This window comes from Primulina eburnea, chromosome 6 (assembly GCF_022965805.1).
Source record: "Primulina eburnea isolate SZY01 chromosome 6, ASM2296580v1, whole genome shotgun sequence".
Taxonomy (NCBI): Eukaryota; Viridiplantae; Streptophyta; class Magnoliopsida; order Lamiales; family Gesneriaceae; genus Primulina; species Primulina eburnea.
This window is the reverse complement of record NC_133106.1, coordinates 35,396,791-35,412,324: the sequence shown is the minus strand read 5'-3', so window position 1 is coordinate 35,412,324 and position 15,534 is coordinate 35,396,791. Positions and strand designations below refer to the sequence as shown.

The window sequence follows — 15,534 nt, the reverse complement described above, 5'->3', positions numbered from 1 at the left end:
AGAACCAGCAGGGAAAGGTTCTCACGAAGCCTTTCATTTCATCAAGCTAAGGAGGCCGGATACAAATGTCCAAAAATTTATCAAGGATCCTCCAACAGAAGAAACACCCATGGTTGCTTCAATCACTGAAGATGACATTTCTACCAGAAGAGCTTGGGGTTTATGGGTCTGTCTTACTGAGATGGACAAAGTCAAGTTTCCGTTCAAGTTCTACAATCATTCAGTGAACGGATCATTCCTGTTGAATACCATGACAGGAAAAACAACAAGTTTCGCAGAAGATTTATTTGAAAAGAAAAGAAATCTCTTGTGGAACAGCAAGCTACCGGCAAGCAAAGAGACTCGCCGAAAGTTCTGTAATATGGCACACATAGGAAGATGGTCGGAGAACATCTGCTCTGAATGCCAAATACAGAAAGAACCAGAGTTCGGTAAAGGTTTCAAACCAAGATCTGATCGGAAGCATTTTACCGAAGCAAGGACAAGTGGGGAAGGACCACATGCACATTTTCCTCGAGGATACAAAAAACCAAAGATTCCTCGACAAAATTAAAAGGGACATGTGACCCTCCATTATAAAAAGCAGGACCACTACCATGTGAGTGGTAGAATCAAGACAACCACTAATTAGTGGTAAATGACAAATAGACCACCAATAAGAAATGGTGGATGACTCAGCAAAGCATTGGATACCAATCTAAAAGGAATCCAATAAGTAAAAGTAAATTAACTGGTCCCGAAAATTCATCCATAAATAAGGACAGAAAGGAAACCAGTTAACACACCAGAATCAAAACTTAAAAATGTATCGCGTATATTTGAAAGTTTTGAAAAGAAGGATAACATACAAGAGGAAAGAGGCAGAAGCTCTTAAATGGTTAGTAAATCATTTCAAAGAGTATAAAAAAGATGAAATTACTGCCGATATCCTGGAAACTCATCGTCAATGGTATCTAAAAGAGATAAAGGAGGATGAGAAGTTAATGTCCAGATTAATAATCTAGACAGGGACCCTTCAACCACTACATGGTCCCCAAGCAAGCTGTAAAGGCTAATGAAGATTTGAAATCCGAGTTTCAAATCCGAAAGAGCCTTCTATAAATAAAGCCGGAAGAAGGAAGTGAAGATCATCGAATATTTTCTCCATTTCTTTCATACAAGGTTGTAATATTTTTTCAAGTTTTATGTGTGTTAAGAGTTCAGCTACGATAAGTAGCTAAAACAAGTTTCTCCTCCTCTACAGGAGGTTACTATGTAATAAATAAATGTTTGTGTTTGAATAAAAGAGATCTTTGCTCTTAGCCTCTATCATGTATTATTTTCAAAAATTTGATCTTTTGCTGTACGCTCTAAGGTAGGAAACGAATTAGAGCTGTGCTAAGTATTGCTGAAGGAATCTGCTTAGTAACCATCGGTTGTGATCGTGTGGTTGGACTGTGAGGAGCAGTTCGTAAAAAACGGTGGATACAACCCGGTGGTACTCTAGTCAAAAAGGTAAAAGATTCAATTTATTTTACGGAAGTATGATGGGCCTTTTACTACAAAAAAGGAAAACAATTATTTAAAATAAAGATATAAGGGCAAACTTGGAAATTTGAAAGATATGGGGAGTTGAAACAAAGTTTTAATAGGGTAGGGAGTAAAGAGGAAGTTGAGAATGGAAATAGGGAGGTTTTGACAAAATCCCCAATATTTATATAAATACATAATTTTTATAATTTTATTTTATTTCTTTTTAAATGGAAAAAAATATAGATTTATATTATATTATTACACCATTAACGAGGAGCAATTGGGATCCAATATTTAACCTTAATCCCCCAAATCTCTCAAATAAATTATTCATGCTCTGTCTCATCATCAGTGCTTCTCACTCTCGCCACGCCTTTTTCAAACTTTTTAATCTTGTTTTCCACTTTCTTTTTCACAAGTATTCCATGAAAAGAAAAATAATTAGTGAGGACTAGGGTTACCACTTTTTCTCCCATTAATTAAAGCTAAAAATTCCTCAACATTGTACTGAGAATTGCTTAAATTCTGTTTGTGCGTGTTGGGTTGGGCATTTAATTTGGTGGGTTTTTTTTTATTATTATTATTGTTCCTCCTGCATTTTCTGTATGAGGATGATGTTTTGAAGGGAGCTTCTTTTTTCATGGGTCGATTGTTGGAGTCAAAAAAGTGAAAAATGTTGTGAGTTTATTTATGGATTTTACTTTTATGGAGACGTATGCGCGAAGCAACTTGGTGTTTTAGTTTCATTTCTTGCTGATATCCCAACCGCGGAGTTCACGAAATTTTACCTTTAACTGTGTGGAGGAGGAATATCCTGAATCTCTTTGCTTTTGTTTTATGGTTCTTGTAAGCGCAAACAGGGAAATCAAGAATTGGGATTTCTTTCCCTGAGCAGCAGAATATTTTGGAGATTGAGTTCGATTAATGTTTTTCGTCACATATCTCAATATGGAGTGCTTTGGTTGTGTATCATAGCGATGCCGGAGATAAAGACTATTAAAGATGCTCAGCTTCAAGGCCATCATGAACAAATATTACAGGACTTCAGCGAAAACCTGATCTTTATTGTGTGAGATTCGGTTTTGTGATTTATTTTGTCCGTCCTTAATTGAAATTCCGTGGAGTTATTAGGTGATGGAGGATATTGGGTTGTTCAACCAAGGGTTAAAATGGTTGCGATCAAAGAATTTTTACTCTGTTCCAAAGACAAATTTTAGGTGTTTGAAGGACAAGATTGGAATTTTCATGGAGAGGCACTGGCCAATGATTTGTTGTGGGTGTGCAAGATTTGGAAGAGGTCTGCTGTTCCTGTTGGTTTATTGGAAAAATTGCTCCGTCACAGGCTTCCAGTCTTTTATCGGGCTGGGTTCTGCGGCTCTGCTTGTCATTATGTGGAGTTTCTTTCTTAGCTTGACATCAATGTCCTGCCTTTTGTATCTACTGCTTAGCATGGTATGCATCCTGTCTAGATAAATAGTTCAGTACTGTAGTCTTTTATGCTCTGTTATTTAGTTTAATCCATATATATTTAGTTCAAAGATAATTATGCATGTATCCTTGCTCAAACTTCACGATTGAAAATTTTGTGCTCCAGATCTAGTGCCCTCGATGCTGATATTTGACATTTAAGATTTATCTTGAAAGAAAATTTCTATGATAGCTTCCCATGACTCATAAGAATGAATCAGGCTTCATTAATGCTGGGAGCAATAATAAAAACGATGGCTGTTGTTATTCATATGCAATAGTTGTAATTTGTGCAAGTTCAATGATGGGTATTGTTTTTCATGTTTTGTAATATTTCATGGCTGGCTTTAGTTTCCCTAATTTTTTAAAAGTAACTTGTTTGTCACACATCTTGGATTTTCTTTTTGAAAATTGGCTTCGAATAATTGTATTGGCAGCGATCCAGTGGGCATTATTCTATTACGGTTGATGATCCATTGGATATATTTTGGTTGGTATCCCATTTTTCTGTAAATTCCTAAAATTCATGTAGCGCGGGTAAGCACTCTGGAGACATGATACTTAGATCGATCCAAATAAGACCGTCAAAATGGTATGCACCTTTGCTATGTAATCACAGTTAAGTGGCATGCTTCTATTCGACACAACTTGATTCTTGTATGTAATAGCTCATCTCCGGCTCTTGGTTGCATCTGTTGGTTAAAGAAGTGTAATCTCTTGCAATGGGGAACTTTGTCCTATTTTTATAATCATGTTCCAAAAGATAGGACTTTTGAAACTTTCTTTCCTTTCTAAAGGGATGCTAATGAGTACTCATGGTTGCTAATTTGTGTTCAGGGAGTAGCGGGTGTTGCTGTTCAGTATTTGGGCTACACTCCTGGTCTTTTTATTTTCGGACTGTTTGCTATTCTTGTTTTGTGGATGTATGCTAACTTTTGGATTACGGGTACCTTGTTTATAATTGGTGGTACGTACTTCTCCTTGTTTATATTGAAAACTCAGCACATGGTGATGATTGATGATTTATTTGCTTATCCCTTTTCACATTTTCTGGGCTTATCGCAATTGTAGAACAAATCGTTTTTTTGGGAAAATAAGCAAAATGCCAATAATATTTGAAGTTCTTGGAATCTTGATAATATTCATAAGATCAACATGTGCATTCCCAATTTCTTAATTTAGCTTGCTTCTGGTTTTATGAACTATTTTTAAATTATTTTCTTATTTTAACATGTGAATTTAGTTTTATGACAGTTGAAGCATCTCTTTCCCATCAAGTATACTCGTTTATCAACATGAACATTTGAAGTTGGCTCCTAAAATTTTCTTGCACCAATTTTTTTTGTGCCCCAGCTATGGCTCTTGATGAATTTGTTGATTAAAACATAATTCTGGAATGCAGGTTATCTTTTTTCCCTAAATCATGCTAGGTTGGTGGTTCTTATGGCAACTTTATATGCTCTATATTGTGTTAAGGTTCGAGTGGGATGGCTTGGAGTGTTACTTGCCTTTAACCTCTCATTCCTATCAAATGAAGTACTGAACTACTTGATTAAAAGGTGTGATAATTTGGGTGAAAACGCTCATTTTGAGGAGCATAAAGTACCTGAATCATTTGCAAAAGATGATTTCTCCCCAGAGTGTGAATATTCTGCTCCCGGTGAAGAAGAGAAGTTACAGTCATGTAAATCCGACTGCAAACCTACTAATACTCCGTCCTTTGTTGAACAACCTGAAGATCCCGTTGTTAAGAAATTGATGTGTAAAGATTCATCTTCAATACTTGAGATGAAGCGAATTTTAGGCTGTGGAGATCACTACGAAGCATTGGGTTTTCCACGTGAAAAGAAAGTTGATTTTATTCTGTTGAAGAAGGAATACCGAAAAAAGGTTGGTACTCCAATCTCCACCAATATGTAACTCCTTACCTCGTACTCATGTTGTTAAAATGGTTATTTTTCACCAGGTAGGTGAATTACTTTTCTCTGTGCTGAGTTTGTTTCAGTAATATCATTGGATTGGCATTTCATTTTCATATACAATGTTGGCTCACAGCAGCTCCGCCTGAAACCTTGACTTATAAAACAAGAATCAACCTTGATGGCTAATCAATGCTGAAAGATTTGAATATACAATATTTTGTTGATGCTGATTATGATATCATTGAACAAAAAAAGCTGACTGTAACATTTAAATAAAGATTAATTGTTTATTGAAAAAACCAAAGCTTATTGTTATTGTGCTTTAGCAGCATATCTTCAGCCAGTGGTCTTAATCACGATTCGATTTGGTGAATTCTCTCACTCCCATCTTACGAAGGCTCCTACCTTTTGGAATGTTCTGACCATTTCCTTAATAAGGAAGTAATTGTCATGTCATTTCAACTATATGTTCTGTTTATGATGAAGGGAGTATGTGATATATCATATATGTTGATGGTTGAGAGCAAATGGATCGTGAGAGAAGATTACCAAGAACAAAGAGTGTTGCGAGCTGTTATATTTTCGTTATTCATTTGTGTTCGTAGTATATCAGCTTGTTCCCGTTTTTGTGAACTTTATACCAGTTGGAAATAGTCTTCAAACAGCTTATTCTTCGATAGATATATCCTTCAATGCCCTGGTCTTCACAGTGGAGATCAAAATTTTATACCTTGTAGTAATGAAAGAAAGTAATGATGTTATGTTTGACTGCTTGTGTGAAAAGAACCTTGATCGTCTGATTCTCCTTTACTCTAAACACAATGATTCACTGAATGAAAGGGTATTGGGTATGATTTTGGAGAAGCACCAGCTCCTCTTCGCTGCCTCGTGATTCACTATTCTCCCTTCCTTTCCAGCCTTTCTACTATTGAGCCTTGCTTTTGCATTGTTTCCCCTATGTTTGATAGGTATTACCTTCGGGCCTTTATCTTATTCTGCCGACAAGGCAATTTTTAAGTTACCGTGGTTCCAAGTGATGATGTCCGACATTGGAAAAAAGTTTTTTTGGACAAACCTTCTTGGACCCACTTATTTTGCTCCAGGAAAATGTAATTCCATTTTCTTGTAAAAGTGAAATCCAAGCCTCCAAGGTATAGGGTAAAGTGGTTTGTTGATGAGTATCTTTCTTTGTCAAGATGCAAACGGTCTGTGTATCTTGTTAGTTAGTCTAATTGTTTAATAACTTTTCAGGCCATTCTAGTTCACCCAGACAAAAACATGGGAAATCCACTGGCAAGTGAATCTTTCAAGAAGCTTCAATGTGCATATGAGGTTAGTTTTTTTTCATGTTTTCTGGCTATTTTTTAGAGATGCGTGAGATGGGTTTGTGTTTATTGTATCCAATGGCTACTCAGGTTGGCATTATTACAGGTGCTTTCTGATGCTGTTAAGAAGAGGGACTATGATGAGCATCTCAAGAAGGAAGAATCTAGGAGTGTCCTGCAGAAATCACCTAGTACTTCTTATCAGGTGCAAATATGTGGATGGGCTAACAAAACCTAATTTGTTTTATGTGTTCGTGTTCTGTAATTTCATAAGAAATGGATAGGCAATTAATATATAGATAAGAAAATGGTGCAATAGTTATTTAGGACATGTAAATTTGAGATTTCTGTCAACATTGTATGAAAACTATACTACAGTTGCACAATGTGTTACCTACATTCTTTTATAGTGTTTTACACATCACATTAAGGTCATTTGTGGTAACAGTGATGCGGAAAATTTTCTTTGTGCGTGAGCATATATTCATTGTAGTATTGTGTGTGTTTAATCTCATGGAGGAATATCTTTTATTAATGCACACAATCAATCTCTGTCATGAGGCTGGAAATACACACGATAAATATGACTACCTGGAATTATGAAGTGGCTAGAAGTATAGGAGATTCACGATCTTCAACTACAATATGCAGACAACTGCTGACTTTTGTTCCGAGGAGTCGAGGTGCATACAGTGCACAAAGTGTGGAAATTCACACATCTGGATTTGTACAAATCGATCTAAGGCCAAAGCAAGATGGTGCCAGGTTTTGTTTCTATGAGAAGAAAATAAATTTATTTCGTCTTTTGATTGGTATGCATAAAAAGTGAAGATGGTTTTGTTGGGTACAGGATTGCTGTCAATACCATCAAGCCAAAGATGGTGATGGATGGGTAGAGTACAAAGGGTCACTGGTTTTTGATCGGCCACAAAAGGTATATTCTTTAATCTGCGTCATATCTTTGATGCATCTTCAGTTGAAATGATTGGGATGTGCTTTCCATGTCCCTGGGTATGATATATGGGTACGATATATCAATATATTTGGTCACTATTATACGGCATCATCATGCTCAGCCCACACAATGGTGAAGTCATGTATATGATATTTGCAATAATCAGTATCTGATGTTTTTGAGGTTTTGCTCGTTGCTTATTAGGAATTTTTTGCGTTATCTGGTATTTAAGAGTTGTTTTTACTCGAGGATGTACTAGTGTAGTGACTTTCTGTGAAGTTACATATTGATCAGCATGTAACGATTTTTATCTGACATTATCTTAAATGACAACATAGGCAAGTTGTGAATAAAAAGGCTTTTAAGAAAGCTGTCTTGGCTAGTGTTTAGATCGTGATTAACCTCTCATCTGAAATCTCTTTTAAAGTTGAATTCTATTAGGACATGGGTTCAACATCCTTCCCTCAGACCATGACCCTGGAACCCTTGTTGTACATTGTTTTTATGCCCTTGCAATATATTTGTTGACATGTTTACCTGTTATCACGTCCACGCTACATTTGAAATTTTTTATTACCTTCTCCTTCTCTTTCACGTGGATCTGTGGTAAGCTATATCATACTTATTTTATATAGGTGGAAATACCTCGAGCATTTGTATGCGCTGAAAGCAGGATCTTTGATGTGTCAGAGTGGGCTATATGTCAGGTAAGTTTGTTGCTTTTGCTCGGAAGGAAATTTTGAATGCGTTGGACTTTTTGTAGCTTTCATTCTGGTATGTACGTCATATCTGTTAGTTAGAAGTCAACATGTCTCTTTGAGTAAAGACTTGGAAGGTAGGAGGGTTCTACAAATGTTCCATATTTTATGTCTTCGCTCAATCTATGGTATGGAGTAATGTGTACGATGATGTTTTTCTATAATCGAAGGGCTGGTCTCAGATTGATGCATTATCGTTCTAAAGCCTTTGTGTTTATTGACATAAGACAGACAATAATAATTAGGCTTCTATTATACCACTTGCCAAAGTTTGAGGAATATAATCATTATTATTACGCAGGCATTAGTCCCAAAGACGTTTGATTATAGCCCGATTTTTTAGTTCGTTGTTTAAGGTCAATGTTTGCTCCTCACATTAACGAAGAAGTTCTGCAATTGCTGATTTCTCGTCATATTTCTACAATTTTATATCTTGACATGCAACATCACTATCAAAATAGAGTATAAACTGTTCTCTCTTGTCACCAGGAATGACTGCTGTTTTTTGCTTTTAGGGGATGGCTTGCAGGCCAAACACTCATCGTCCCAGTTTCCATGTCAACATGGTTGGATTAGAGAAGTCAACTCAGAGGTCCAACTCGTGTAGGTATCCATGGGATTTAGATGCGGAGATGATTGATGAAGAGGAGGAATTTGAATTGTGGCTCCAACAAGCACTCGCATCCGGACTTTTTTGTGAAACGTCCAAGCGCAGGAAGAGCTGGAGCCCCTTTAAGTTGCCCCAGAAAAAAGGAAACAATCAATGGCGAAGATCCTCTTAGAACACAATTTTTTTTAACTAAATTTAACTTTCATCAGTGTTAGGCGTACGTCCTCTGAAACTGGGAGGAAAACAAAGATGGGAAACTGTGGTTTGCAGTTCTCCGTAGAATCTTGCAAGCCGATGAGATGGAGGGAGTCGACGAAAACTAGAAAAAGCCCCCTGACTACCTGCAAAATTACTCGTTTCACACGGTTCATTGTGTAAATCATGTTAGATTCTTCATTTAGTGTTTTTCCCTATTGCATACCATTTTGGCGTTTACAAGTTTCGAAGTGGAAAATGGAACTGAATGGAATATCAAAAGTGATGATGTTATTGTACATTTGCCAATAAATTCACATTCAACCATTCTCCCCACCTTTTACGGAAGTAAACAATAAATGCTTGTTGGACTTGAATTATATATATTCTTTTGTTTAGATTTGGTCTCTTGTTGAAGAGATACTATGAAATATTATAAAATCATTCTTATTCATGTCACATACGTCAAATAAAGTTGGGAGCTTTAGAACTTCAAAAATTGATTTTTTAAAAAAAATTGCACTGTGAAGTACCTTCGAATTCTTGTTCCGAGACAGTGGATGATACGCATGCAAGTTGTAAGGGTGGACTTTTATTTGACACATGTCAAATCAAGAACTACACGTGAAGCCAAGAAATCTCAGCTTTTTGGTTCTTGCACTCTTCATAATTGTATTGTTGTACAGTGGGTGGTTGGGTGGGGGGGGAGAGGTATGGCCATATCGAAAAATGGTCTGGTAATAGCACATGCCTCCCCCGGGGAATAAATATTGTTTTTTTGCTGATTATTGTTTGTGCAAACTTTGGTTCAAATAAAGGGTTAAAATAGCCACATATCATCAAAATATTATTTATATTATATAACATGGTTCATTTGAATAAATATAGTATATAATTGACATTGAATGTAATTAAGCATACTTTATTAAAAAATATAGAATTGAAGTTACATAATTTAATTTAAATTTTGAAAATGTGTAATTTAAAAATACTTTTAAAATCTCTCAGAAAACCTAAAGCCAAAAAAAATCTTAGAGGCTCAAATACCAATAACGATGTAAATATAAAGATGTGAGAATTATGAGGAGTCCAAAGTATTGATGTCGCATGAACTATTTGGAAAAAGTGTTGACTAAATGTTGACCGAGTATAAATCACATAGATGGAGATGGAAATGACTCTGAATCTGAGGTGTGCTTTTCCTAGATGTAGAAAAATTATATATGGCGTTGAAAATAAGAGGTGGGTGGGTGAGAAAAACAGCTCTTGTGAAAAGAATATTTACACATACAACACACACATAGATATATAAATACTTGTCGTACAAATATTTTTTGATCACTTAGGCAAGTTTCCGGGCTAACGAACGTGTTAGCTTGCAAATCACGTTGTATATGTAAACTCCATCAGATAAAGTTTGTACGACAAGTTCGTCATGAGAAAACGTCGATAGGAAGAATTAAACTCATAACCACCCACCCGATAGCACACTGATTATATCAACTCAAACATCCCTGAGTTAAGATGTTGCAAAATATTGTAAACATAGCGCATAAAGATTGGAGCTATACATACACACATGCCTTTTTTTTAGAGTTGATTTGATAGGTTTGATAATAATCGTCCATTGATGGGAATAGAAATCACGACCAAATCACATGTCATTAATTAAAATGGTTCAATGATTTAAATTAATTTTGTTTATTATTTTTCTAGTACTAAGCTAGTCCAACAAATTTTTATTTTCCTCGTGACTATGTTAAATAATTACTCCCGCCATATATTTTTAATATGAACAAGTTTGTGTGAAACCATCACATATTTCTTTATTTGTGAAATAGATTAATCATGTTTATATTTACTAAAATATAATATGTGTCTCGTAAAATTGATTTATGAGCAATAATTTTGAGATTGAGAAATAGAAAATGTTCTTCATTCAGATTGGGGGACCTGAAAAGGGTAGGGTTTGGAGTGTAAGGTTTGCTTGGCGTACACAGTTGGTATCCCCACGTGGGTGATGCCAGTTTATTTATTATTAATTAATTGATTTCACACACATATATATACATATATAATATACTATAAATTATTTTATTTATAAGGATATGTTTTTTACATTAAAAAAAAAACTGTTTCGTCTTACATTGAACGAGTGGGAAAAATCTCCTACCGTCATGATTTATGTACAGCAAAAGAATATATGAGTCATAGATAAATTCATACAGAGAGTGAAACTCCACTTGTGTAAATATTCTATATAATTTTATTTTTTAAATGTCTCAAAAAATTTTACTTTTAAAATTCTTTATAATTGTTTACCTAACTGTATCCAAGGAGACAAAGATGAATGTTAATCTTGGAGTCCATACTTTTTTCAATCAATTGAAATTTTCCTCCAAAAGACCAAATTTACGATGGAGTACTGATCATGATTTCAAATATAGGTTTTACAAGCGATTATTTTAAATTTTAAAATAAGCTTTTACAAATAGTATTTTAAAAAAACGATTAGTTCGACTTAAATTGATCGATTATTTCGATATCCTGCACACCTATCGTGCACACCTTTGTATATATATAGTTGATATATATATATATATATATATATATATATATATATATATATATATATATTATATATATATATATATATATATTTGCCAAAATAATAAATGATGATTCTGAATATTGCGGAAAATATTCTCCCTTTAATTAATCCCCTACGGCTACGTCAACCTCATATTTATTCGCCGCCGACTCGTTGTTTGTTTCTAATAGTTATTAGTTGTTAAAAACCCTGGTCCACCTCGGAGTGCCTCAAACCAAATATTAATGGGGGTTTAAGCCAAATAACGGAAACAAAGATTCTGTAAGTTTCAAATACTAAAAAATTCTCGATTTCGACAATTTATATATATATATATATATATATATATATTAAAAAAACAAGTTTTACGAGTTCATTTTATAATAATGATCTCTCATTCGACTCGATTTATAAATAATTATTATTTTTATGTTATAAATATTATTTTTCACTTTAAATATGAACGGATCGGTTGACTAGTAAATTCTCTAAATATAAGTATTTACATAGTTCTTTTCGTTTGATTTTTTACAAACCCTAATCTTTAGAATCATGAGCATAACCTAACATATTTTCGTTCAAATGAATTTATTTAACGATCCACATTCCTAAACAGTATCCTATGATCATATTAACTTAATATATTCAATGATCATTCGATGTCTTATTTTTCGCACTAAATTTTAAAATTATTATACAAATATAATACACATACACCATGTATTGTCCCACGAATATCGATCTCTGAGGTTATTTTGTAGGGGAAGAATCGATGATTATCTCATGAATGGATTTATATTTAATAAAGTCTAAATCGTCATCCAATTCTTGAATCTTTTCAGGATTATTTGGTAAATTGTATCAGAGAGGGGATTGATCTAATATTGGGTAATTTTAGTTTTTTTTAATAAGAATTTCGATATGACATTTATCATATCTGCGTCACATTGATCTCATATTAGCGTTATGTCGAAAATGACCAAAATACTAATAAAAAAATAGTGCACTAGGATTTAAATTTAACAATTATTCCCAAATATTGAATACATTATGTAATATTAAAGTATCATATTTCAAACTAGGTTTCATCTTCTAGACCTCTCCGTCCGAGAAATATGAAAGACCAAATGCTTGTGATGTTTGGTTGAAGATGAAAAGTCTTACATTTACTTGATTGTTCGAACATTATTTTTCCCAAATAAATTATAACATTTATGTATGTCACAAAATTATTACCACATTCCATACGTTTATTCTTTATTCCATGTCTTCCAATGTGAATAAATAAACATACTTAACATAAAAACATTTCATTAAAACACAAAATCTAATGTTTGTTACGTATCGTCCGATTCACTTATTTAAAACATATTTTTACAAAATAAAGAATTTAAATTTCATTTATTAAATAATTAGTATTACTTTCAATTATATGGCCAACCAAATTTTATGATTTTTCTATATGTATTGCAATAATTTTATTTTTAGAAAAATCCATAAGTATAACTTTAAACCCAGTAGAATTGTAAGTTTAAAATTAATGATAAATAAATTTGCAAATATTCTACATTGAATACACCTTCCATGAATGATTTGTTAATGATAATCAATAACAAACATATTTTTAAAAATTATTTTTTACGTGCACGTATGCTAATTATCTCATACATGAGATGCTATTTTTAATTAATTTATTTCTAATATATATATTTTTGGAATATTTTTTTTCCCAATTTAGTTTACATTATAAAAATAAACTTATATTATATCTACTGTTTTTCACACATAACACGTACATCTATTTTTTTTTATTGTTTCGAAGAAGAACTTTAACACGTCACTATATATCAATTCAAAAAATAATTCTTAGCACTATTTATTTCTCCAAAATTGTATCCAAAACTGTCAAAATAATGAAATAGAACGAAGTAAGCCCCTGCTCTCTCTTTTTTGTTGTTGTCGTCCAGCCATAATTTTAGGAAGTATATATATAATATACTTTAATAAATTAAAGACATATAAATATATATCATGTTAATTTCCGAAATGCTGTTTGTCTTCCAATTTATCTTTGCATTTATTACTAATTTTTTGGTGGTTGTGTTTTCTAGTTGAGATCTACTGTTTGTACCTGTTCATACACTTTGTTGCAAGTGAATTCCTCTCCTTTGCAGCCATTATTGCTCTGTCTCTCCATCATCATCATCATCATCCCATCATGTACTGCGTGTTCTTTCATTTTACACACGAGTTTGAGATTCCAACACCATTAATTCTCTGTGTATCGACGACCCTTTTCCTAAAGGCGTAAGAATAGTATTATACTGTGTGTTATCATGTGCTTTGTCACTTTCTCTTTCTAGGGTTTGTTCCTAAATGCTTGTTGCTGATTGGTTTTAGGCATTGGATATAGGTGTCATTATGTTAGGTTCATTCGGGTCATCATCTCATGACGAGGAGCCGCCGCCGCCAGATGTCTACCACCACCACAACCGGATTCATGACCACCGGAGTGTGGTTTCGCCTTCAGTACATATGCGGCAGCTGTTGATTAGCTGCGCGGAGCTGGTTTCAAGGTCAGATCTCACCGCCGCTCACCGGCTTATCTCTATCCTGTCGACAAATTCATCCCCTTATGGTGATTCCACAGAAAGGTTAGTCCACCAGTTTACTAAAGCTCTTTCTATCCGTCTCAGTCGCCAAGCCGCCGCTTCGAATTTCTTCGTGATTCCTAATTCTGTTACCGCCTCTGTACCCACAAACGCTGGCGCAAGCGGCTCTACAAGTAACGATGAAGCCCTCGTGCATTCCTCGTACTTGTCGCTCAATCAAGTGACGCCATTCGTAAGGTTTAGTCAGCTTACGGCCAACCAAGCTATCTTGGAAGGACTCCAAGCCCAACAAGCGATCCACATACTGGATTTCGACATCATGCACGGCGTACAATGGCCGCCGCTGATGCAGGCGGTGGCTGAGCGCTTCCCGGCACCAACGCTGAGGATAACCGCCACAGGGAGCGACATCGAAATCCTACGCAGAACAGGCGATCGTCTCGCGAAATTCGCTCACTCTTTAGGCCTCAGATTTCAGTTTCATCCTCTTATCCTCCTCACAAATGAAGACCCCATTTCTGTTACTTCCTCCGTTCTTATCTTGCCAGACGAAGCGCTAGCAGTGAACTGCATGCACTATCTCCACCGCTTCTTAAAGGACCGCGATTCCGTCCGCCTCTTCCTCCACCGGATCAAAGCAATGAATCCCATAGTATTCACGGTGGCGGAGAGGGAAGCAAATCACAACCACCCGTTTTTCCAGCAAAGATTCGTGGAAGCGTTAGACCATTATGCTGCGGTGTTCGAGTCTCTGGAAGCGACTCTGCCACCGAACAGCCGGGAGAGGCATGCGGTGGAGCAGATATGGTTTGGTAAAGAGATAACTGATATAGTGGCGGCCGAAGAAGAAAATAGGAGAGAGAGACACGAGAGATTCAGATCATGGGAGGCAATGTTGCGAAGCTCTGGTTTCCTCAATGTTCCGTTGAGCACTTTTGCTGTTTCTCAAGCTAAACTTTTATTGAGGCTTCATTACCCTTCGGAAGGCTACCAACTCCATATCCTCAATGATTCTCTTTTCTTGGGATGGCAGAATCAACCCCTTTTCTCAGTTTCTTCTTGGCACTGAAAATGATACGGATGTTTTCAGCCTACTGAAACCCTAACCCAGTAACCCTAATCTCCTTAACTTTGCATGTATTTAATTTTCACCTGAGCTTTTGGGATTTAGAGGAAAAACATGACACATATTTCGCCGATTATTCAAGAGTCACCATCGTCTTCATCCGATGGAACTAGTGCTGTCAAGATCAGACAAGCCAATGTCTAAGTTTGATTCTTAACACGTTGCTGCTTCGATGGTTTAACTGTATTTTATAAGATATTTATCTATGTAATCCTTATAATTGAGTATAATTTTTTATAAGAATATGGCTAAACTTTATCTGATCTTTATATTAATTAGCTTTTCCAGATAATATTATCTTTGTGGAGCTAGGGTGGTTTAAAATTTTTCGTTGGTGGGACGTTGGTTAATATTTTTATCTTTAATGCTAATAATGCCTCTCTTTTTTTCCAACTAGAACTTCCAATAATACTACTTGATCTTTTGATTCTTCGAGCATTAATTAATGGTATATTTCTGCTT

The 15,534-nt window shown here is 35.0% G+C and overlaps 2 protein-coding genes across 2 annotated transcripts; both read left to right on the top strand.

Moving 5' to 3' along the window:
• The first annotated feature begins 1,851 nt into the window (after positions 1 to 1,851).
• On the top strand, positions 1,852 to 9,080 carry LOC140834719 (uncharacterized). Its single transcript, XM_073199797.1, has 9 exons — positions 1,852 to 2,964; positions 3,817 to 3,946; positions 4,382 to 4,869; positions 6,153 to 6,233; positions 6,333 to 6,431; positions 6,878 to 6,991; positions 7,077 to 7,160; positions 7,817 to 7,888; positions 8,455 to 9,080. The coding sequence occupies exons 1-9, from the start codon at positions 2,647 to 2,649 to the stop codon at positions 8,719 to 8,721; spliced, it is 1,653 nt and encodes a 550-aa protein (XP_073055898.1). The 5' UTR covers positions 1,852 to 2,646; the 3' UTR covers positions 8,722 to 9,080.
• A 4,510-nt stretch (positions 9,081 to 13,590) lies between these two features.
• LOC140833559 (scarecrow-like protein 18) lies at positions 13,591 to 15,155 on the top strand. The gene has a single exon (XM_073197889.1). It carries the CDS (start codon positions 13,756 to 13,758, stop codon positions 15,013 to 15,015), a length of 1,260 nt encoding a protein of 419 aa, XP_073053990.1. The 5' UTR covers positions 13,591 to 13,755; the 3' UTR covers positions 15,016 to 15,155.
• Positions 15,156 to 15,534: the final 379 nt, after the last annotated feature.

Excerpts from the sequence above, each read along its gene's own strand:
- LOC140834719 (XM_073199797.1), top strand. The coding sequence starts at position 2,647 with ATGGAGGATATTGGGTTGTTCAACCAAGGGTTAAAATGGTTGCGATCA. Across the intron at positions 3,947-4,381 it reads TACCTTGTTTATAATTGGTG|GTTATCTTTTTTCCCTAAAT; the intron begins GTACGTACTTCT and ends TCTGGAATGCAG. Across the intron at positions 6,432-6,877 it reads CACCTAGTACTTCTTATCAG|ACAACTGCTGACTTTTGTTC; the intron begins GTGCAAATATGT and ends TACAATATGCAG.
- LOC140833559 (XM_073197889.1), top strand. The coding sequence starts at position 13,756 with ATGTTAGGTTCATTCGGGTCATCATCTCATGACGAGGAGCCGCCGCCG.